The sequence below is a fragment of the Chiloscyllium punctatum genome, chromosome 46, assembly GCF_047496795.1.
Source record: "Chiloscyllium punctatum isolate Juve2018m chromosome 46, sChiPun1.3, whole genome shotgun sequence".
Lineage (NCBI taxonomy): Eukaryota > Metazoa > Chordata > Chondrichthyes > Orectolobiformes > Hemiscylliidae > Chiloscyllium > Chiloscyllium punctatum.
Genome location: NC_092784.1, coordinates 33,388,716 through 33,411,396, shown reverse-complemented (window position 1 = coordinate 33,411,396; position 22,681 = coordinate 33,388,716). Strand labels below are relative to the sequence as shown.

Genomic DNA, 22,681 nt, shown 5'->3' with positions numbered 1-22,681 from the left:
GGATATCGAGGGGTGGATTGCTGTTGGGTGAAAGTGTGGACTGCAGATGCTGGCGAGCAGAGTTGAACAACGTGGTGGTGTAAAACCTCAGCAGGCCATGCAGTGAGTGAGTGTCAGGAGTGTGGGGGTTTCAGGTGTAGACCCTTGTGTGGACCTGCCCTTGCAGTGGGGAGGGGGATGGTCACGTGAGCGAGCCCGCAGCTGGCGCCTGCGCACTGCCCGCTCTCTGTATCGCGCTAAGATGGCGGCGTCCTCCCTGGAGCAGAAGCTGTCGCGCCTGGAAGCCAAGCTCAAACAGGAGAACCGCGAAGCGCGGCGCCGTATCGACCTCTCGCTCGACATGAGCTCGCCTTCCAGCCCGAGGAGGCCCAGACCCAGTAAGCGCACGGTTCTGCGGTGCGGCCTGTGACCGGGATGGGGTTTGTGTGAGGACAGGGGGGGCCCCCCCCTCGAACGCTCCGGATCCGGCCCCGGCCGCGGCCCCCCGCCGTCTGACGGCGGAAACGCGCCTGCGTCACCCTGACTGGGCGGGGTCTCCGGGTGACGGGCGGCCGCCTCGGCCAATGGGGGCGCGGGCCGGCCGCCGGAGTCTGCGTCATTCATCGATTCCGTCCAATGACAGCCCGGGAGAGGCGGGGCTTAGCTGGATGTTGTCACGCGTTGGGTTGGGGGGGGGGGGGTCGCGAGCTGTGGCCGTTAGATCGGGGACCGGATTCTCACAGAAACCCGGGGGAAGGGTCCCCTGACAGGGTGCGCTCTCAGAGGCTCCCCACTGCCTGCAGAGCGGGGCCGGGCCCCGGGCCGCCATCCGCCGGCTGCTCCTCGGGCAGGGACGGGAGGCCTGGCCAGGTCTGCTCTGATTGACGTCGCTGTCAGCCAATGGTCTGGCCGCGCGGCCCATCAATCAGCGCTGCCGTCCAATGGACGGCGCGTGTGTGGGTGGGACTTCCGGGTAGACCTTGGTCTGTGAGGGTGAGCGGAAGTTGCTCTCTGGGCCTCTCTGAGTGTTGTTTATTTATAAACAGTGGGCTCCCAGGGACTCAGGCTGCCCCTTATCTCCCTCCAGCCTTGGGTGTCTGGCTGTTCTAAACCTCCCTCTCCCCTCCCAGGCCTGCACCCCCCCATTCTCCTCTCCTGTTATAATTTCCTGGGTTTCTGGAAGTCACTCTACTGTCACCCCCCCATCCCATTAGCAACACCCCTCCTCTTCATCTGGGACTTTTAATTGTGGCAAACACTCACTGTCACAGAAAACTGGCGACCCCTGCCTGGCTAACTGGTTTAATGAAAGGGAATTATTAAAGAGTGTCTTGAAAGAAGGAAGAGAGACTGAGGGTTTTATCTCAGGAGTATTTATACAATTGTATTCGTCCATCTCTGCACATTATGGTCCTTACGTCCCTTTGGGTTTTCAAATGATTGTGAGCTAACTCCATACCCAAGGTAAAAGTATATCCATGTGCTGATTGCTTGGAATGGGGTGCATGTGTTGACCTGAGAGTCTTTGGGAGTGTTTTGCTGATTCGCATATTCCCCCAACAAGCGCAAGACATAGACTTTTCTGAGGTAGATTCCTTGTACTTTGATGTAAGGTGATAGGTATAAGCATTGGAATTAAGAGCAGAAGTAGCTCTTTGGTATTTCAAGCCATTTGAAACAATAATGGTTGGACTGTGTCATGGCTCTGTACTTGTACATTATTTAACCTGTCATAACTTGAATTGAAATTCTTTCCAGTTAGAATTGCTGCTTATTAATACCAGTATTGGAGCAGATTATTTGAGTATTTCTGGTTTGGAGTGTAATACATTGTTTTGGTTACTGATGATCTGTGGTTGACCCCAGCAGCAACTGACCAGTTGTAGTTTAAACCTGCAACAAATCACTTCCCTCAGACAGGTTTCAGAAAGTATTAGTCCAAGTTTTGACTATGCTAAACAGTATTTACTGTTACTGAATATATTAAGAATCTGAGTAATGCTTTTCTTCAGTGAGTATCTATTTAGCGAGTCAGCAATTAAAGTCACTAACCAAGCCTGTTTACATGGGCTGAACCTGCAGAATGTCTTGCAAAACTGTAATTAACTCCACAGTGCAGATCTTGTTAGATCAAAACAATGCTGTGATCATTCTTGCAGACTTTGGTTAGCAAGGCTGCTTGTTGTGTAGTGTTGTCTGAGTGTTAGTTATGAGGGGAGAGGGTGAGAGTTATGAGGAGAATACATGTTGCAGGCATGGCACTTGAATGTTGAGTAGGGAGTGTCAATCAGACATGCATTGTGTGATTATGCAGCAATGTCATTGGTAGAAGAAGAATTGTAAAACACAGCTTCCTAACGCAGACAGTTGGATTAACAGTTTGTGGAAGCTGATGGGCTGGTTTAGATAGTCATCTGATACATGTGTTCATGCCTACGTGTGATGGTTTCTGAAACTACTACATAATGTGAGTCAAACCTTAAATTGTTTGGGGGGGGGGGTGGGGGGAGTCCAAATTTCATTGGCTATTGTGTTGCTGTTAGTATCAGATTTTTGAAGACCTGTCTTTTCTTCAGTAACCGTATCCAATAAGTCTAACTATCGGGGATCAAGGTATTGTTTGGATGGCTTAATGACAGTTATAGGTTTAAGATTTACTTAGGTTAAATGTACTTTTAATATATCAGAAATTCTTTACAGTAATTCATTTGAGCTTGAGCACCTGTAATATATTTGGAACACAATGCTGCCTGCATCAACATAGCCAAGCAAGAAAAAAAAATCTTTGCCTTGGGCAAAATAACTTTCACATCTGCAAACCTGTTGTAAGAATATCACCAGGTGTTAGGCGCTGTCTCATCTGCTCCTTATATGGAGGCATAGATAGAGAAAAAAAAATCTTCTAAAATGATCTGTTGGAATGGAAATTATGAAGTCCAAATAATTAGAGTGGAAAGGGGGGAGACAGGGTCACACCATGAAAGGTAAGTTTTGGACTGATTCCAAGAGCTTCTTTACATATGGTGATCAAGCAGGCCTTCATAGAATCGCAAAGAGGGGAGCTGTGGCCATTCGAAATAGATGAATGGATAGAGTAGGCTCAGTAGGGAGGGTAGTGTGAAATGGTTATTGTTATCCTAGGCCATGCTATGTCTACTTAAGTATTCAAATCCTTAAAAATATATGTATGGGTGGTTTTGGCATTTATGATATTCCTGCTGAATGTGATAATTGTGTATTAAACAGGAGATTAATGCTTAGCGATAATATACAATAATTGAAAAGACTCTGTATGATGCTACAGGTGCTTTGAGGTCAGGCAAATGATAAAGGTCTAAATTAGTCTCTGTTCACAGCTTGTGCCCTGGGCATCCCCAGCAATTGACTGAATAGCTTTCTAACTTGTGGCAACTTCTGCTAGGTACACTGCAGGCTGAAATTTAAAAGTTTCAATGGGGTGAAGATTATTATTTGTTGAATGATGTTCTTTAGAAATACATTTTTAGAATTCACTTTCAAGATGGTACTGGCAATGTTGATTATTTTCCAAATTCTGTTCATCCGAGAAGAATTTGAGCAACTTTGAGTTGAACAATAATGGCTACTACACCAGAATGAACCACATTAGTGTGGGGCTGCAGTGACTGGTTGACCATGGCACATGTTTCCCCCAAATGACATGAGTGAACTAGTTAGGTTTTTAACAGCAATCAAACCGTTTCACAGTGACTTTTACTGACTTTGCTTCTTGGAGCTAAGCTCCAGTTTTAAAGTTGTGCCCCTTTGATCTGGAATTGTCTGCCAGAGGAAAGAATTTTTTTGTCTCCCTTTTTGAATTCTTTTACCACATGAATTGCAGTTGTAGGTGAGACTGTAATGAAAATGGTAGACTTATTGATGAGCTGCATATCTCACTGTGGAAGAAAAGGATAAAGCAGTATTAATACAATGGAGGCTGAAAATAATTTGGAGGAGGAAGTCAGTGAACTTAAAAACCATCTTCTAAAATGATCTGTTGGAATGGAAATTATGAAGTTTAGTGGAAAGGGGGGAGACAGGGTCATACCATGAAAGATTGAACAAATGATAAAGCAGATTATTATGGAATTCTTTAAGAGAGAAGCAGTTTATTTCTCCACTCCTCCAAGCTGGCCTCACTTCACTTTCATATCTTTGTGACTTGACTTTCTCTTGCAAATTCATCTATCCTGTCATTGTTCACAAGGTGGGTCATTCGGTCAGTGAGCAAACAAATCCTAATTCATCGTCAAAACTGGTATGGCCTCAAGTCTTGTTAGTTCAAGAGTATACTCATTCAGTATATTAGTCCAAATTAATTTTCAAGGTGTCCTGCATTTATTGCACAAGCTGTTCTGCATCCCTCAATCTGCCATAACCACTGCTCTGCTATATGCATTCCTTATTTCCCAATGAACATGGAACAGGAGCCGTTGAGTTTGCTTCGCCAATTCTAGTCCAAGATTCTTCTTAGATTAGATTACTTACAGTGTGGAAGCAGGCCCTTCGGCCCAACAAGTTCACACTGACCCTCCGAAGCGCAACCCACACGTTCCCCTACATTTAGCCCTTTGCCCAACACTACGGGCAATTTAGCACGGCCAATTCACGTGACCTGCACATCTTTGGACTGTGGGAGGAAACCGGAGCACCCGGAGGAAACCCACGCAGATACAAGGAGAATGTGCAAACTCCACACAGCCTGAGTTGGGAATTGAACCCGGGTCTCTGGCGCTGTGAGGCAGCAGTGCTAACCACTGAGCCACCGTGCCGCCCATTCTGTCAAGGTAAGTTTGCAGGTTGAGTCAGTAGTTAGGGAAGGCAAATGCAATGATAGCATTTATTTTGAGAGGACTTTAGTATAAAAGCAGGGGAGTCCTTCTGAGGCCCGATCAGGCTCTGGTCGGACCACATTTGGAGGATTGTGCACAGTTTTGAGCCCTATATCTCATGAAGGATGTACTGGCCCTGGAGCATGTTCAGAGGAAGTTTACGAGAATGGTCCCAGGAATGAAAAGCTTAATATGAGGATTCTGTGTCTATACTCAATGGAGTTTAAAAGGATGAGTAAGGAGCAGGGGGCGGGAAGATCTAACTGAAACATACAGAATATTGTATGGCCTAGACAGAGTGGATGTTGGGAAGATGTTTCCCTTGGTTGGAGAGACTAGGATCTGAGGACATTGCCTCAGAGTAAAGAGATGACCTTTTAGAGTGGAGATATGTTTCAATAAAATTTCCTGTACTTTTTTATTTTAGAAACCTGCAGCTCCATGTGACTCAGATAAAGAGCTGTATTGCCAACTCTCACCAAAATCTTGAACCTTTGCTGCCTCCTTAGTCCCACCATGGTATTTCCACTGTCTTACACACCTTCACTGCTGGAATCATGGAGTTTAGCAGTGCTGCTCCTTTTCTTCCTGTCAAATTCCCATTCCTTCTGAAGAGCCTGGAATATGTGTAGACCACCAACATGTGGAAAGGTCTCATGGCCACCATATTATAGATATTTATATTCACTTGCAGGGCGTGGACATTGCTGGCTGGCCGGCATTTACTGCTCATCCCTAGTTGTCCTACAGAAGGTTGTGGGGAGTCGCCGCCTTGAACTTCTGCAGTCCCTGCACTGTAGGTAGACCCATAATACCATTAGGGAGGGAATTATATCACTTAACTAAATAAATAATTGCAGGTGGGGGGAAAAAAAGATCAAAGATGTGGAAATAAAATGTGGCAAGTGTGACAAGCTGGATTACTCTCCATAAGAGGCAGAAATATACGATGAGCTGAGCAACCTTCATCTGTGTTGCATAATTGGGATCCTCACAGTCTGAACTACCTTTCCAAGATGCAATGCTCCTTCAGCACTGGATTCCCGATAGTACAGTGCTCCCTCTTTCCTGTCCTGCTAACAGAGTCATGCTCCCTCTGCACTGGCCTTCCAACAGCACAGCATTCTCACTCAGCCCATCGGGTTCACACTGACCCTCTGAAGAGCATCCCATGCAGACTTACTCCCCTATCCTGCCCCTGGAACTTTGCATTTCCCATGGCTAACCTGCCTATTGCTGGGACACTATGGGCAATTTAATATGGCCAATCTACCCAACCTGCACATCTCAGGACTGAGAGAGGAAACCAGAGCACCCGAAGGAAGCCCACGCAGACGAGAGAAGGATGTGCAAACTCTACACAGGCAGTCACCTGAGAATGGAATTGAACCTGGGTCCTTGGTGCTGTGAAGCAGCAGTGCTAACCATCAAGCCCATACCTTCAATGCTATGTGCTTCAACAAACTGTTTCTTCATACAGAGGGAGCATTGCAATGTTGGAGGAACAGTACAGTGGGATTGCTGTGCTGTTGGAAGGCCAGTGCAGAGGGAGCATTACTCTGTCAGCGGGACAGGACAGAGGGAGCACTGTACTATTGGGAATCCAGTGCTGAAGGAGCATTGCATCTTGGAAGGGGAGTTCAGACTGTGAGGATTCCATGATTCTAAGTATTTAAGGACAGACTTGATGCATGAGGCAAAAAGAAGAAGGATCTAGGGAAAGGTGGATACTAGGGATGGGTGGTGGGCAGGGCAAAGGCCTTTTCAGAATAACAGAGCTAGTAGATGACTCACATATATAAAGACTGTACTGTAGGTATTGTGTAATTGTTATGGAAGTTAATTTCACCTGAATAAGTGAGGATACTTAGGATCAGGAATGCATTGCCTGAAATGGTGGATACAGATACCCAACAGAAACTTTCTAAAGGGTATATACAATGCTGAGATGGACAGAGTTTTAATCAATCAGTAAGGGAATCATCAGCTTGAGGGAAAAGGCAGGGAAGTAAAGTGAAGGTTTATCAGGTCAGCCATGATCATTGAATCATCCATTGGTCATCTCTCACTGAATAGTGGAACAGACTTGCTGGGTTTAATGGCCTACCGCTATTCCTAGATCCCACTGTCTTATACTATCCTATGCCAGCCTTTGGCTGCAGACCAGATCCCTATACTGCCTAGATCAACATTCTCTCTCTTTTTCTTTTCAACTGCACTGGCCTCCAGGGTCCATGCACAGCAGTGACTTCTGGAACTGCAAGTCTATGCCACAGTTGGCATGATAACTCCAACCTTCAGACATGGAACCTTACAGTGGCTCTGCATGCCACTTACAGGGAACATTGGCCAGGATCTTTACAAGGTTCAGGGTGAAAAGCAATGAAAGGCTTTGACTAGGAGCCCCAACCTTCAATCCCCTGCTTGTCCAAACTCTCTCTCAGAATCAGGGGTCTGAGGTTACTATCCAGTGGAAAGCATTAAGTGAGAGAAACTCCTTCAACTTGCACCACTTTTAGCAAAGCTTTATTGATTTGATCTGATCTTAATCATTGTCCTGCAAATACAATCATTTTCACCAGGATAGGGGAAGCACCAACAGGTCAGCGAGGTGGGCAGCACAGTGGCACAGTGGTTTGCACTGCTGCCTCACAGCACCAGAGACCCGGGTTCAATTCCCACCTCAGGCGACTGACTGTGTGGAGTTTGCACGTTCTCCCCGTGTCTGCGTGGGTTTCCTCCGGGTGCTCCGGTTTTCTCCCACACTCCAAAGATGTGCAGGTCAGGTGAATTGGCCATGCTAAATTGCCCGTAGTGTTAGGTAAGGGGTAAATGTAGGGGCATGGGTGGGTTGCGCTTCGGCGGGTCGGTGTGGACTTATTGGGCCGAAGGGCCTGTTTCCACACTGTAATGTAATCTAAAAAAAATAATACTTTAAATGCCTATCTTAAGAGTGGGAGAGGCAGGACTGCAGGTTACCACCCACATTAGCGGCCAGTAAAGTGTGAGATATGGTGAACCTCCAGAAAATGGCACCCAAAATCATGAGGTTGCCAATAAACAGATTTTTTTTTGTGCTTCGTTGACTTGAGATCACAGGGCGTGCTAACTCTCACTGTCTCCAGATTACTTGGGTGCACCAACACTGCAGCTGCTACCTCTCCAGCCGAGGGAGCTCGTATTACAATGCCCCTTTTACACAGCACTGCCGTGCCGTAGCAAAGCTGTCAACTCAGCATGGTATTTTCATGGCTGGTTCACTTGTTTATGCAACCCAGGAGGAGCAGAGGATGGTGAGCTGTTATTTAGTTAGTGAGGCTGGGAAATTAACGAGTCAATCAAGTTGTGATTTTACGCAGCTTGACAGAAAGCAGTTGCTGTCTTCTGCAGTGTTGATTCATCACAGACTGCTTAACAAACTAGGATCAGTGACTTTAGCTTATGGCAGACATTAGACAGTATGTTTGACCATTTCTGCTCAACAACTGGAAGAGCTTCAAGCAGCTGCTTGTTTCAACTGTGTCTTCATTCAATGAACTGACTATTCTCCGTCAAAACCCCTGAGGATAAATATACTGCTTCGGATTTCTTTTGTAAAACCAGGAAGATTACTTTTAAACGAATAATCCTATTTAAATCCTATTCCCACATCTTCTTTTGAACCAGTAAAGATGTGTGTTGCTCCCAGAAGCAAAATTGCACATACAAAGAAATCCTCCACTATTCGACAATGAACAGCGACAGAGTGCAAGTGCTTAAAGAAACGCCAGCACCCGTACACTGAGATGGATTACACCTCAACTTAACACCTAGTGAATGGATAAAATAATGAACTAAAATTAAATACAATAGAGGGTAAGAAAGACTTGCACTTACATAGCACTTATCAGATGCACTGAACATTTCAAAGGGCTTTATAGGCAATAAAGTATCTTTTGGAGAATAATCACTGCAGGAAATATGGCAGTCAATACGCACTCAAACAATCTTCCACAAACAACAAAGTGATAGGGATAGTATGATAGATAATCTGTTTATTGTGATGTTGATTAAAGGATGATTATTGATTCGGACACTAGAGAGAACTCCAAAGGTCGTCTTCAAAATTGTGTCACAAAATTGTTACCATTCACTTGTGTAGGGAGATGGGCCCTCAGTTTAATGTCTCATCCAAACAACAGCCCCATCGATTTGTACACTCATGACCAGGGATAATCTTGAACATTGGGGAGACTGGACGCCTCCTAGCAGAGCGTTTTAGGGAACATCTCCAGGACACCCGCACCAATCAACCACACTGCCCCGTGGCCCAAAATTTCAACTCCCCCTCCCACTCTGCTGAGGACATGGAGGTCGTGGGCCTCCTTCACCGCTGCTTCTCACCACCAGTCGCCTGGAGGAAGAACGCCTCATCTTCCGCCTCGGAACACTTCAACCCCAGGGCATCAATGTGGACTTCAACAGTTTCCTCATTTCCCCTTCCCCCACCTCACCCTAGTTCCAAACTTCCAGCTCAGCACTGTCCCCATGACTTGTCCGGATTTGTCCTACCTGCCTATCTTCTTTTCCACCTATCCACTCCACCCTCCTACCTGACCTATCACCTTCATCCCCTCCCCCACTCACCTATTGTACTCTATGCTACTTTCTTCCCACCCCCACCCTCCTCTAGCTTATCTCTCCACACTTCAGGCTCTCTGCCTGTATTCCTGATGAAGGGCTTTTGCCCAAAATGTCGATTTTACTGCTCCTTGAATGCTGCCTGAACTGCTGTGCTCTTCCAGCACCACTAATCTAGAATCTGATTTCCAGCATCTGCAGTCATTGTTTTTACCTTGAACAGAGTGATTGGGAAGAGTCCCATCGATTTGTACACTCATGACCAGGGATGGTCTTGAAAAGTGTGATTGGGAACAGTCCCATCGATTTGTACACTCATGACCAAGGGATGGTCTTGAACAGTGTGATTGGGAAGAGTCCCATCGATTTGTACACTCATGACCAAGGGATGGTCTTGAACAGAGTGATTGGGAAGAGTCCCATCGATTTGTACACTCATGACCAAGGGATGGTCTTGAACAGTGTGATTGGGAAGAGTCCCATCGATTTGTACACTCATGACCAAGGGATGGTCTTGAACAGAGTGATTGGGAAGAGTCCCATCGATTTGTACACTCATGACCAAGGGATGGTCTTGAACAGAGTGATTGGGAAGAGTCCCATCGATTTGTACACTCATGACCAAGGGATGGTCTTGAACAGAGTGATTGGGAAGCAACCAGCCAAGCCGTGGCCAACACATGGCAAGAGAAATGATCAGCAATGGTATAAAGGATATAACAGCAAAGACAAAGAGATATGAAATATTGGACAAAGTAATTGCCAAAGCCCTGTCAGAAATAAAGCAGCAGTAATGAAATTGAAATTATTAAACTGCATGTATAGCAGTGTTAAGAACAAAATAGAAGAAACACACATGAAGGGCACAAATTCCAACTAATCGCGATTAAAGAAGTGTTCCCAAAATACAGCGACAGAATACCTTAGTGCCGAAAGAGCATTGCATTTTGGAAGGACGGTTCTGAGAGTGTGTTGTGCTGTCAGATGATTCGAGTACAAGAGCAGGAATGTCTTGCTGCAATGGAACAGGGCCTGGGTGAGCCCACACTTGGAGAGTTGTGCACAGTTTTGGTCTCCTTTATCTGAGGAAGGGTGGCCTGATAATGGAGAGAGAGAGCAGCAAAGACTTGCTGGACTGGTTCCTGGGATGTCAGGGCTGATACTGAATTGAGAATACATCAGTTCAGACTACATTCACAGGCGTTTAGATACATGAGGTGAGGTTTCACGGAAACCTATAAAATCCTAACATGAAACTTGAAAAGGTTCAGAAAAGATTTACAAGGATGTTGCCAGGGTTGGAGGGTTTGAGTTACAGGGAGAGGCTGAACAGGCTGGGGCTGTTTTCCCTGGAGCGTCGGAGGCTGAGGGGTGACCTTATAGAGGTTTATAAAATCATGAGAGATATGGATAGGGTAAATAGAGGAAGTCTTTACCCTGGGGTGAGGGAGTCCAGAACTAGAGGGCATAGGTTTAGGGTGAGAGGGGAAAGATATAAAAGAGACCTAAGGGGCAACTTTTTCACACAGAGGATGGTACGTGTGTGGAATGAGCTGCCAGAGGAAGTGGTGGAGGACAGTACGATTCCAACATTTAAAACGCATCTGAGTGGGTATATGAATAGGAAGGGTTTGGAGGGATATGGGCCGATGGTGGCAGGTGGGACTAGATTGGGTTGGGATATCTGGTCGGCATGGACGGGTTGGACCGAAGGGTCTGTTTCTGTCCTGTACATCTCTATAACTCTGTGATTGGACAGGGTAAATGCAGGAGGGTTATTCCCGATGACCAGGGTGTCACAGTTTAATGATGTGCCATTTAGGACTGAGATGGGGAGAATTTCTTCACCCAGAGCGTGATGAACCTGCAAAATTCTCTGCTATGGAAAGCTGAATGTTTTCAAGAGGGTGATAGATATATTTCTTCAGGCTAAAGAGATCCAACTGTATGGGAGAAATTGGGAACGGGGTACTAGGTTGGATGATTAGCTGTGATCATATTGAATGGTGGAACAGGCTGGAAGGGCTGAGTGGCCTCCTTTTGCTCCTGTTCTCTATATTTCTATGGGACAATCCATAGGAAGTGCTGCTCTGTCGAAGGGCCAATGTGACAGGGGCAGCATACATTTAGTGTTTATTTACTGAAATTGTCCTTGAGCATGAAGACATTTTAGATTTTACATTTTAATGAAATGATTTAACCCTTCAGTCATGCAGACAATTGGATGTTGAATTGTGGAGTCAGTAGTGTTTGATATGAGAGCAAGGAAGTTGCAATGAAGATCTATCCCTGCATTCAGATTCATAAATAAAGGTGTGATTTAAACTGATGTGGGATATTTCTTTACCAGCTCAGTAAACCTCTTAAACTCAGGTTCTGAATCTTTGTTTGTCATGGAGACATAGGTTTAAGAGCTTTGGACGTATTTATAAAGGCAAAATACTGCAGATGTTGGAAATCTGAAACAAAACAAAATGTTGGCGAAAACTGGGCTCTCAAAAATGTTCTCGAAATGTTATCTCTGTTTCTCTCTCCACTGATGCTGCCAGACCTGCTGAGTTTCTCCAGCATTCTCTATGCTTGAACATTTTAAAATCAATCTTCATACATGCTATTACACATTTCTGTACCAGGTCAGACTTGAAGGCAGATCGCGTGGCTCACTGGTCGGGATACTACAACTATGCCACAAGAAACCCTCATTATCTGTGCTGGTGCCTGTAAATATGCACAAGTGCACTGTCCTGAATAGGATGAGTGTTACTTGTCCTGCCAGCATGAATCCATTCGCACTGTCTCCTTACCAGTCTTTTCCTGATAGGATAAAAATCTGCTGTGTGTGTGTGTGTGTTTTCTTGTGTATATAACAAATGTTGCGATATTTGATCTGAAAGCGTGCCCAAATAGAAGGTTATGACGATGTGTGCAACAGAAACCAAACTTCAGAACTGCAGGCACATACGTTAATGTAAACCCCGTCCGTGGAACTGAATGCTGAAATGTGACTGGGTGTTATTGCAAACTCTACTGCAGTAGGAGTAGTCTGCAGTGAATGGGTGTGAGGTGTCAGGTTTTATGTGTTTCTATCCTTACTGTAGATTCAGATTTCATCAATTGCCCTTCCCAATTATTGCAGCTTCAGATGGGTATGTGATGTCACTGGCCATCATTCGTCAGTTAAAAAACACCCATTGATGTGATCTGGGTGTCACTGGCAAGGGCAGCTTTTGTTCCCCATCCTAAATTACTAAAGACGAGAGGCTTGCTAGGCCAGATAAGAGAGCAGTTATAAATCAACAACGCTGTGGAGAGTCTGGAGTCACATGTAGGCCAGACCAGGTAAGGATCGGAAGTTTTCTTTTTGAAAGGATATTAGTGCACTGGTTGTACTTTTACAATAATCAACAATGGTCACCAGCTGGTCACAAAGACCAGCTCTCAATTCAAATCTGATTGATTAACTAATTGCATTTACGTTCTACTAGCTTCTGTGGTGACAGTTGAATCCATGCCCCAAAGGATTAGCCTGTAAGCATCTGGAAGATTAACCTAGTAAGATTACTGTCTCCTAGTACAGGTACTGGTCTCTGGCTTTAATTGGGTATATGGTGCTACATGCCCTGTTCTGTGTCATTGTCACCTTGTTTACACTTTCTCAACGTTACACCATTTCACATCAATAGGGACAACTTGTAATAATGTGCAGCCTGTACTGTAATAAATGATCCCCAGAAGCACAATAAAATGGTGAGCAGTGTCTTAAAGAAGGGAAGTGAAGTACAGAGGTTTAGGAACGGGAGTCCAGGATCTAAGCCAGCATGGTGCAATGATGGAGCAACTCAATCCAAAATGCTGAAGGTTATGATTTGAATGAAACCAGGTGACTGGTAGACTGTGGGTCTGGAGGCAAGAGCAAAGATCCAGAGGGGCAGGCTTGAAGTTGGAGGTGAAATGTGAAAGTGAGCATTTTAAAATTGAGGATAACTTGGTGCAAACAAGGAGTGATAGGTGGTTGGAGTTTGACACATGCAGACAGTGGTGAGAGAGTTTTGGCCCAGATTACAGAATGTAGACGATAGGAGGCAAGTTCCGAGGTGCAGGTGAAGTGAGGCAGGGTTGAGCTGGGCACAATTAAGGAAGTGGAAATAAGCAGACTTAGTGATGGCAGGGATACTTGGTCAGAAGCTGTTCTCCTCAAGCTTGACACCAGGTTGAGAGTCACCGGAAAGAGGGATGGGATGGAGTGGCTGGTCAGGGAATAGACTTTGTGGAGAAAACTGTGGTGTTTCCTGTATTTAGTTGAAAAGATTTAAAGCATTTGAAACATGTGTCAGAGGACACGACCAAAGCTTTAAGAAACCAGGAAATTACTTTGCAGTCTAAATTTAGTTTGTTTGTTGCTAAAAATAGAACTCAGTAGATTTCTAGCATGTTTATGGTGAGGAGTAAAAACAGCTCTCACTTCTGTTTGCCATGTAGGTTGCATTTTATGTTGTGAGCTCTGAACCGAGGTCAAAGTTAGACTTCCTCACCCGGCCATGAATGAATTCTTTTGTTAAAAACGTGCTATGTCTTGCCACCTCACTGAAAGTAAATTTGTAGAACGTCAATTTAGATGCTGTTTGTACTTGGTATCCTGAGCCTATCTGCTTCTTAGCTCCTCAGTTTGTTTCCCAAGGACCGAGGTTATTGGTATTTGTTCTGAATAAATGTCAAGTGCCATGAGACTGAAAGGGATGTGAGGATCAGAAATATATACGAAACAAGGAGAGCACTGAACTACATACTGAGCAGGCATGTTTCAACTAGGGCTACAGACAAACCAGTAGGGACAGAATTCCCAAGTCTGTGTTCAGCCACAGTAGTGGGACCGATCTTAACAAACTCTAGTCATATGACAGCTGAATAATACTAACATCAATTGCCATGCAGTATGGGAGACTTAGAGTCATAGAGATGTACAGCACGGAAACAGACCTTTCGGTCCAACCTGTCCGTGCCAACCAGATATCCCAATCCAATCTGGTCCCACTTGTCAGCATCCGGCCCATATCCCTCCAAACCCTTCCTATTCATATACTCATCCAAATGCCTTTTAAATGTTGCAATTGTACCAGCCTCCATCACATCCTCTGGCAGCTCATTCCATACACATACCACCCTCTGTGTGGAAAAAGTTGTCATTTAGGTCTCTTTTATATCTTTACCCTCTCACCGTAAACCTATGCCCTCTAGTTCTGGACTCACCCAACCCAGGGAAAAGACCTTGTCTATTTACCCTATCCATGTCCCTCATGATTTTATAAACCTCTATAAGGTCACCCCTCAGCCTCCAACGCTCCAGGGAAAATAGCCCCAGCCTGTTCAGCCTCTCCCTATAGCTCAAATCCTCCAACCCTGGCAACATGCTTGTAAATCTTTTCTGAACCCTTTCAAGTTTCACAACATCTTTACGATAGGAAGGAGACCAGAATTGCATGCAATATTCCAACAGTGGCCTAACCAATGTCCTGTACAGCCGCAATATGACCTCCCAACTCCTGTACTCAATACTTTGACCAATAAAGGAAAGCATACCAAATGCCGCCTTCACTATCCTATCTACCTGTGACTCCACTTTCAAGGAGCTATGAACCTGCACTCCAAGGTCTCTTTGTTCAGCAACACTCCCTAGGACCTTACCATTAAGTGTATAAGTCCTGCTAAGATTTGCTTTCCCAAAATGCAGCACCTTGCACTTAATCTGAATGAAACTCCATCTGCCACTTCTCAGCCCATTGGCCCATCTGGTCCAGATCCTGTTGCATTCTGAGATAACCCTCTTCGCTGTCCACTGCACCTCCAATTTTGGTGTCATCTGCAAACTTACTAACTGTACCTATGTTCCTGTGTTCACATGCTTGGCAAAGAGTGAGCTGCCAGAACCACAAGACTCTGAGCTAGCAAGCTACAGGAAGATTATGATAACTGTTTGTGTAATTCTTATCCTGTGGAGTAATATGTTTGATTAATAGCTGTGTGTCAGTGAGGAAAAGGTGCATTTAAAGCCATTTATCCTGGGTTTGTTCAGTGAAATTTGCAATATATTCTGGTCAAATATTAGTCAGCAACTGAGATCAGAAACCACATGAGGCTGGTCAGAGGCTTTGTAATGCCTGACCATGTTGAGAGTGACTTTCTAATTCCTTTGGTCAATGTGACTCTACGGGTGAGCAAGGAAGAGTGTCCTTTTATTCCCACAACAACTGGTGTTTCTAATGTCCAAAATAAGAATTAAGAAACAAACCAGAACTCATTTCCAACTCAATGATTACATTGATCTGTTAAATATTCAACATATTTTAAACACTTCTCCAGCTCGTCCCTCATGCAATAGGTTCACTTGTAGTGTGTGCTATAGGCAAGGTCTTTATTTGATGTATGCGTGAATAATGTAAGTGTTGCCAATATGGTGTGTTTAAGTAAACCAGGTTAGTAATTCAGCATTGCAATTTTTTTACCATCAGAGACAAAGCAATTGAGCATTTGAACAAATGTGAACTTGTTAAATTTGCTGTGTATGTATGAAGGTGTTTGATGTTGTCATTGAAAATGTGGGATAGGAAGCAATCTTGTGACATGGATTGACAGTTGCTTCAGGATACACCGGGGTTTCCTGGCATATCCCTACTTCCCAACTTTTAATAATGGTGCAACATTAATAGTCTTCTGGCACCTCACTTCTGGCAACAAAATATTTCAAAATTATTGAATGTCTCCTCCTTCTTGCCTCCCTCAATAGCACTTTTAAAGCTGCTAAACTCAGCGTATCTATCTCTGTCCCTCTCTTCCTTCCTCTCCATTGACTTCAGCCACCTTTACCCCTAGCCTTGAAACCCCTTTCCCTCCTCTTCCTCCTCCCCCCCCCGCCCCATGACCCACCTATCCACCACCATGACCGCCTTCACGCCCAGGACCTTGCTTCCTCTGCCCTTGACCTTATTTCCCTCTCTTTGTTTATACCTTAGGTTGTGCCCATACTTACTCCTGTCTGTTGTTCTGAACTTGTGCTGAGGGGCCAAATCCAGTGACAACAGTTGGTTACTCTAGTATCTCTCGACACATTAACTTCTGCCACATATGGCGCCTGGTCAATCGAAATATTCAAGCCTAGTTTTAAAATCTAGTTTGAAATATTGCATCACTGTTTATTTTATTCTATTAGTTTACAAGTTATTTTTGAATGTATGATGCAGTATTTGAACTTGTCCATTTTCCTGGGCAAAGCTTGTCTGGTGCAACATAACCTTGACTCGAACATTGATTCCTTTGGGATCCTACAGTTCACTTAAAGCTGTGATTTTGAGAACCACAGCCACAATATTAAATGAGGAATTGCTGTACAAGCTGGTGTGAATTTCACATTCCATTTGACCAACATTGTTAATGCACGGCCATGTTAATGCAAGGTTTTCTGCAAGTTGCATGAGCTTGAAGTTTTGAAGGGATTGTTATATGTCCAGACTGTCAGTTCTTTGGCTTTGACACAGATTGAACACCAGCGTTTACTATTTTTGGGAAAAAAATTGCTATATTTCAGTTTGTCATAAGTTGTGACTAAGTCATACTTGGGGAGAACCGGAGTTCACTGCTGCCTGCTAGTCTTTAGCAACAGTCTGTGAAATATCACAAGATGCAAGAACAACCTGTACGTTGTGAGTATAAAAATGAGAATCAGTCACAGGACCTGATTGCATAGCACACTGGGATTTAGGATTGCAGAATGTGCTGTTTCTTCCCAAATCTTTTTCAGAGAAGTGCCCCTGGGTAACATTTCACAAGGCAAGTTGTAAGGATGTAGCCAGATATGAGAAACAATTGAACTTGCAACACCGCCACTGTTTCCACTGAAGCAGAGAGGGCTAAGAGGAGTTTGACTAAGGACTTGTAGAAGAAAATTAGTTTCTTTCCAGGAGTTGTAAGAAGTTGATTGCGAACTGCCTTTTAGAAACCTGTACTGAGTGACCTTGTTTACCCTGAGCTATTTAATTTTAACCCATATTATAGACTGTGGTAGTCTGTCGACTGAAGGTTAACCAGTCGAGCTCACTGGCTCTTCTCTCACGTCTCTGTTTTAAAGAGGAATGTCATATTTTTCAACTTTCAGTTCACAGACACCACTCTGCTTCCCACAGAATTATGGGAGATTGAAGTCAGAGACTGTGCTCAGGATGGAAAGGGGAAGGCATTAGTATTGTGATAATGTCACTGGGCTAGCAGTATGGAATCCCTCGGGACATGGGTTCAAATCCTACCATGACTGAAGTTAAAATTTGAATTTAAAAGGGTCACCTCATGGCAATCATTGTTGAAAATTCCCATTGGATCACTAATGCTCTTAAGGGAAGGAAATCTGCCACCCTTACATGATCTGGCTTACTTTTGATTCTAGACTATCAGCAAACTGCTGTCTGAAGTAGACCCAGCAGATCACTAGTTAAAGGGCAATTAAGGACCAATAGCAAATGCTATCCTAACCAGTGATGTCCACATCCTGAAAAAAGATGTCCCAATCATTTTTACATTATGTTGGAGCATGTCTCCTTTTGAGTAATCTTCCGAGATTCCTTAGATTCTGGAAGAGTGCTGGAAAATGAGAAAACAGCCAATGTGACATCTTCATTCAAGAAGGGATGGGGTTTTTTATACAAGAGCCTTTGGTCCCACGAGAGAGAGTGCAATGCTGGAGTTAATTATGGCCAGTGAAGCTGGATATGTGTCTGAGGTGACAGTGGGGGAACATTTTAGTGCTAGTGACCAAAGCACTGTACATTTTAACTGTGTTGTGGAAAAGGAGAACAATGGCCTGATAAAAAGGGTTCGAAATTGGGGGAAGGCAGATTTTATTAAAATAAGGCAGGATCTGGTCAAAGTAGGCTGGGAGCAGCTGCTTGAGAGTAAATCTGCACCAAAATAGTGTGAGGCATTCAGAAAGGTGAGTAGGAAAAATGAAAGTACAAAAATGAGAGTACAGACTTGACACATTCCCTTTAGGGTGAAATACAGTGCACCAAACCCAGTAAATGCTGCATATCTAGGAATATTCGGGGCTGGTTAAAAAGGAAGAGAGTGAGATAGAGCAGGTAACAAAGGGGGCCGATCATTGGGCACATTAGACAAGTACTGAAAGTGCAGAAGGGAACTTAAGAAAGTAGTTAATAGAGGGCAGTGGTGAGCACCGTGAAGGAGAATCCCAAGATATTCTACAAGTATAACGGGGGCAGAAACTAACCAAGGAAAGGAATCCGTCCTGTGACAAACCGGAGGACAGTGATAGAATGTTTAAAAAGAACACTTTAGACCTGTTTTGACTCAGAAGAAGGAGTATGTAGATACAGAATTCGAGAAGCTGATGGACTGTGAGGGATGTGTTTCCTTTGTTCAGGGCCTCACTTTGACGCGACCTCACACGCCTGCGAAGAGGTTCAAAGGGGGTCACCCAGCTTGTACACGCTTTAATACACTTTAACTGTTTGCAGAAGTTAATGTGTGCGAATTGTACCTCGTGTGTGAAACCTTGGGAAAAGAACCTAACACAATGAGTCTAACATCAGTTGTCACGAAACCTTAGGTAGCCTCTCAGGAGTATAGCATCAGCAGGCAGACCTGTGGTACCACAACTGGCTGTGCTGTACAGCAGGGTTTAGCAAAGTCCACACGAGCGTGAGTAGTAGGGGACTTGCTGGTCAGGGACACAGACAGGTGTTTCACTGGCCACAATCGAGCCTCTAGGATGGAGTGGTTCCTCCCTGGTGCCAGAGTCAAGGACCTCGCTGAGCTGTTGCATGTGCAACCAGAGGTCATTGTACATATTGGTACCAATGATATAGATAGGAAAAGGGATGGGGTCCTGAAGAGTAGTTATAGGGAGTTAAAATGCAGGACCCAAGGCCTACTTCTGGTGCAGCATGCTAATGAGAGTAGGAATAGAAGGATTTGGCAGGTGAATATGTGGCCTGAGAGTTGGTGCAGGGGGCATGGGTTCAGTTTCTTGGATCATTGGGATCTCTTCTGGGATAGAGGTGACCTGTACAAGAGGAGAATCGACGTTTCGGGCATAAGCCCTTCTTCAGGAGTGAGGCTGGTGTGCCAAGCGGGCTGAGCTAAAAGGTAGGGGGGAGGGAATTTGGGGGAGGGGCGCTGGGAATACGATAGCTGGAAGGAGGTGAGGGTAATAGGCCGGAGAGGGGGTGGGAGCGGAGAGGTCGGGAAGAAGATTGCAGGTCAAGAGGGTAGTGCTGAATCCAGGGGTTGGGACTGAGATAAGGTGGGGGGAGGGGAAATGAGGAAGCTGGAGAAATCTGTATTCGTCCCGTGTGGTTGGAGGGTTCCTAGGCGGAAGAAGAGGCGCTCTTCCTCCAGGCGTCGTGTGGTCAGGGTCTGGCGATGGAGGAGGCCAAGGACCTGCATGTCCTTGGTGGAGTGGGAGGGGGAGAGCATCGTCGAACTTCCCTAGCCTCATTCCTGAAGAAGGGCTTATGTCTGAAATGTCGATTCTCCTGCTCCTCGGATGCTGCCTGGCCTGCTGTGTTTTTCCAGCACCACATTTTTCATCTCTGGTCTCCGGCATCTGCAGTCCTCACTTTCTCATACCTGTACAAGAGGGACAAGTTACACCTGAACTGGAGGGGGAACAATATCCTGGCAGGGAGATTTGCGAGAGCCACTCGAGAGGGTTTAAACTAGTCTGGCAGGAAGATGGGATCCAAAGCAGTAGGGATACAAAAGAGAAGGTTGAGTACACTGCCGAGGTTAATGAAAGCAGGTTATACAGTAAAGGCAGTGTTGATAATCCCAGTACCAAACAGGGAAGGTTAAGAGCATGGCAGGAAGCAATGACAGTCTGGATTAAACTGCATTTATTTCAATGCAAGAGGCCTGACAGGTAAACTCTGGCTGAACTCTGGCCATGGATAGGTACATGGAACTGGGATATTAAAGCTATTATGGAGACGTGGCTGAGGGAGGGACAGGACTGGCAGCTGAATGTTCCAGGATACAGATGCTATAGGAAGGATAGAAGGGGAGGCAAGAGAGGAGGGGGAGCTGCGGTTTTGATTAGGGAGCACCTTGTGGCAGTACTGAGAGCGCATGTTTGAGAGTTCTTTCACCGAATCTATATGGGTAGAACTGAGAAATAAAAAAGGGGAGATTACTTTGATAGTATTGTACTATGGGCCCCTCCCAGTAGTCAACGGGAGATTGAGGAACAAATATGTCAGGGAATTACAGATAGCTGCAAGAATAATAGGGTTGTAATACAGGGTCTTAACTTTCCAAGGAATCCCATTGTGTTGAGGGCTTGGATGGAGAGAAATTTGTTAAGTGTGTTCAGGAAGTATTGCCCGTACGGTATTTAGATGCCCGTACTAGAGAAGGGGCAAAACATGACATTCTCTTGAGAAATAAGGTAGGGAAAGTGACGGAAGTGTTAGTAGGGAAGCACTTTGGGGCCAGTGATCATAATTCTGTTTGTTTTAAAACAGCTATGGAAAAGGATAGGTCAGGTCCACAAGTTAAAATTCTAAATTGGGGCAAGGCCAATTTTGATGATCTTTGACAGGAATTTTCAAAAGTTGGTTGGGGGAGTCTGTTTGCAGGCAAAGGGACATCTGGTAACTGGGAGGTTTTCAAAGTTGAGTTAATGAGGTTTCAGAGTTCCTGTTGGAGTGAAGGGTAAGGCTGGCAGGAGTAGGGAACCCTGGATGACTAGGGTTCTTGAGATCCTGGTCTTTAATAAGAAGGAGGCATCTGATATGTATAGGCAGCTGAGATTGAGTGAATTCATTGAGGCGTATAGAGGGTGTCATTTGAGAGAGAAATTAGGAGGTGTAATAGAGGACATGAGATGGCATTGGCAGATAAGGTAAAGGAGAATCCAAAGAGATTCGACAAGTACATGAACAGCAAAAGAGTAACTAGGGCCTCTTTAAGATAAACAAAGTCATCTACGTGCAGAGCCACAGGAGATGGCTGAGATCCTAAATGAATATTTCTCGTAAGTATTTATCATCGAGAAAGATATGGATACTATAGTGAACTTGAGGAAATAAATAGTGATGTTTTAAAGAATCTCCACACTGCAGAATAGGAGGTTGCTGGAGATCTTAAAACGCATTAAGGTAGATAATTCCCCGGGACCTGATGAAGTGTATCCCAGAACTTTGTGGGAGGCTAGGGAGGAAATTGAGGGCTCCTGATGGGGATTGACAGCCAAGGGTGAAGTGCCCAAAGATTGAAGGCTGGCTAATATTGTGTCATTATTTAAGAAAGGCTGCAGGGAAATGCCTGGGAACTACAGACCAGTGAGCCTAACATCCATGCCATAGTGGATAAGTTGCTGGAGGGGATTTTGAGAAACTGGGTCTATAGGCATTTGGAGAGGCAAGGACTCATTTGGGATAGTCAGCCTGGCTTTTCCATGGGAAATTGTGTCTCATGAATTTGATTGAGTATTTTGAAGGGGTGACCAAGAAGATAGAAGAGGGAAGTGCGGTAACCAGTGTCTATTTGGACTTCAGCAAGGCCTTTGACAAGGTACTGCCCAGTAGGTTGTTTAGCAAGGTGAAATCTCATGGGATTCAGGGAGAGCTAGCTCATTGAATACAAAATTGGTGTGATGTAGAAGATAGAGGTTGATGGTTGAGGGTTGTTTTTCAGACTGGGGGCCAGTGACCAGCATTGTGCTACAGGGATAAGTGCTGGGTCCGCTGTTATTCATCATTCATGTAAATAATTTTGATGGGAATTTAGGATGTAGAGTTAGCAAGTTTGCAGATTACACCAAGGTTGGTGGGATATGGTGGACAGTTAAGAAGGTTATCTGGGAATAAATACGGTGAGATCTTCATCAATGGAGTCAGTGGGCTGAGGACGTTCAGCAGATGGAATTTAATTTAGATAAATGCAAGGTGTTGCATTTTGGTAGGTCAAACCAAGGACAGGATTTACACAGGGCCCTGGTCAGTGTTATAGAACAAAGCGATCTAGGAGTGTAGGTTCATAGCTGCTTGGAAATGGAGTAGACAGGGCAGTGAAGAAGGCTTTCAGAATGCTAGCTTTTCTCAGAGTATTGAGCATAGGTGTTGGGATATCTTATTGCAACCCTTACAAGATGTTGGTGAGGCCACATTTGGAGTGTTGTGTGCAGTTCTGTTCGCCGTACTATAGAAAGGTTACTATTAGACTAGAAA

General features: G+C 44.8%; 1 protein-coding gene across 2 annotated transcripts in view; it reads left to right on the top strand.

The window, feature by feature from the left end:
• The first annotated feature begins 216 nt into the window (after positions 1-216).
• Positions 217-22,681, top strand: part of map2k7 (mitogen-activated protein kinase kinase 7) — a 100,608-nt gene continuing 78,143 nt past the window's right edge. For both annotated transcript variants that reach the window (XM_072564007.1, XM_072564006.1), the window contains exon 1: positions 217-377. In XM_072564007.1, coding sequence (XP_072420108.1) covers positions 242-377 — 136 coding nt within the window. In that variant the 5' untranslated portion in view covers positions 217-241. The remainder of the gene's footprint in view (positions 378-22,681) is intronic.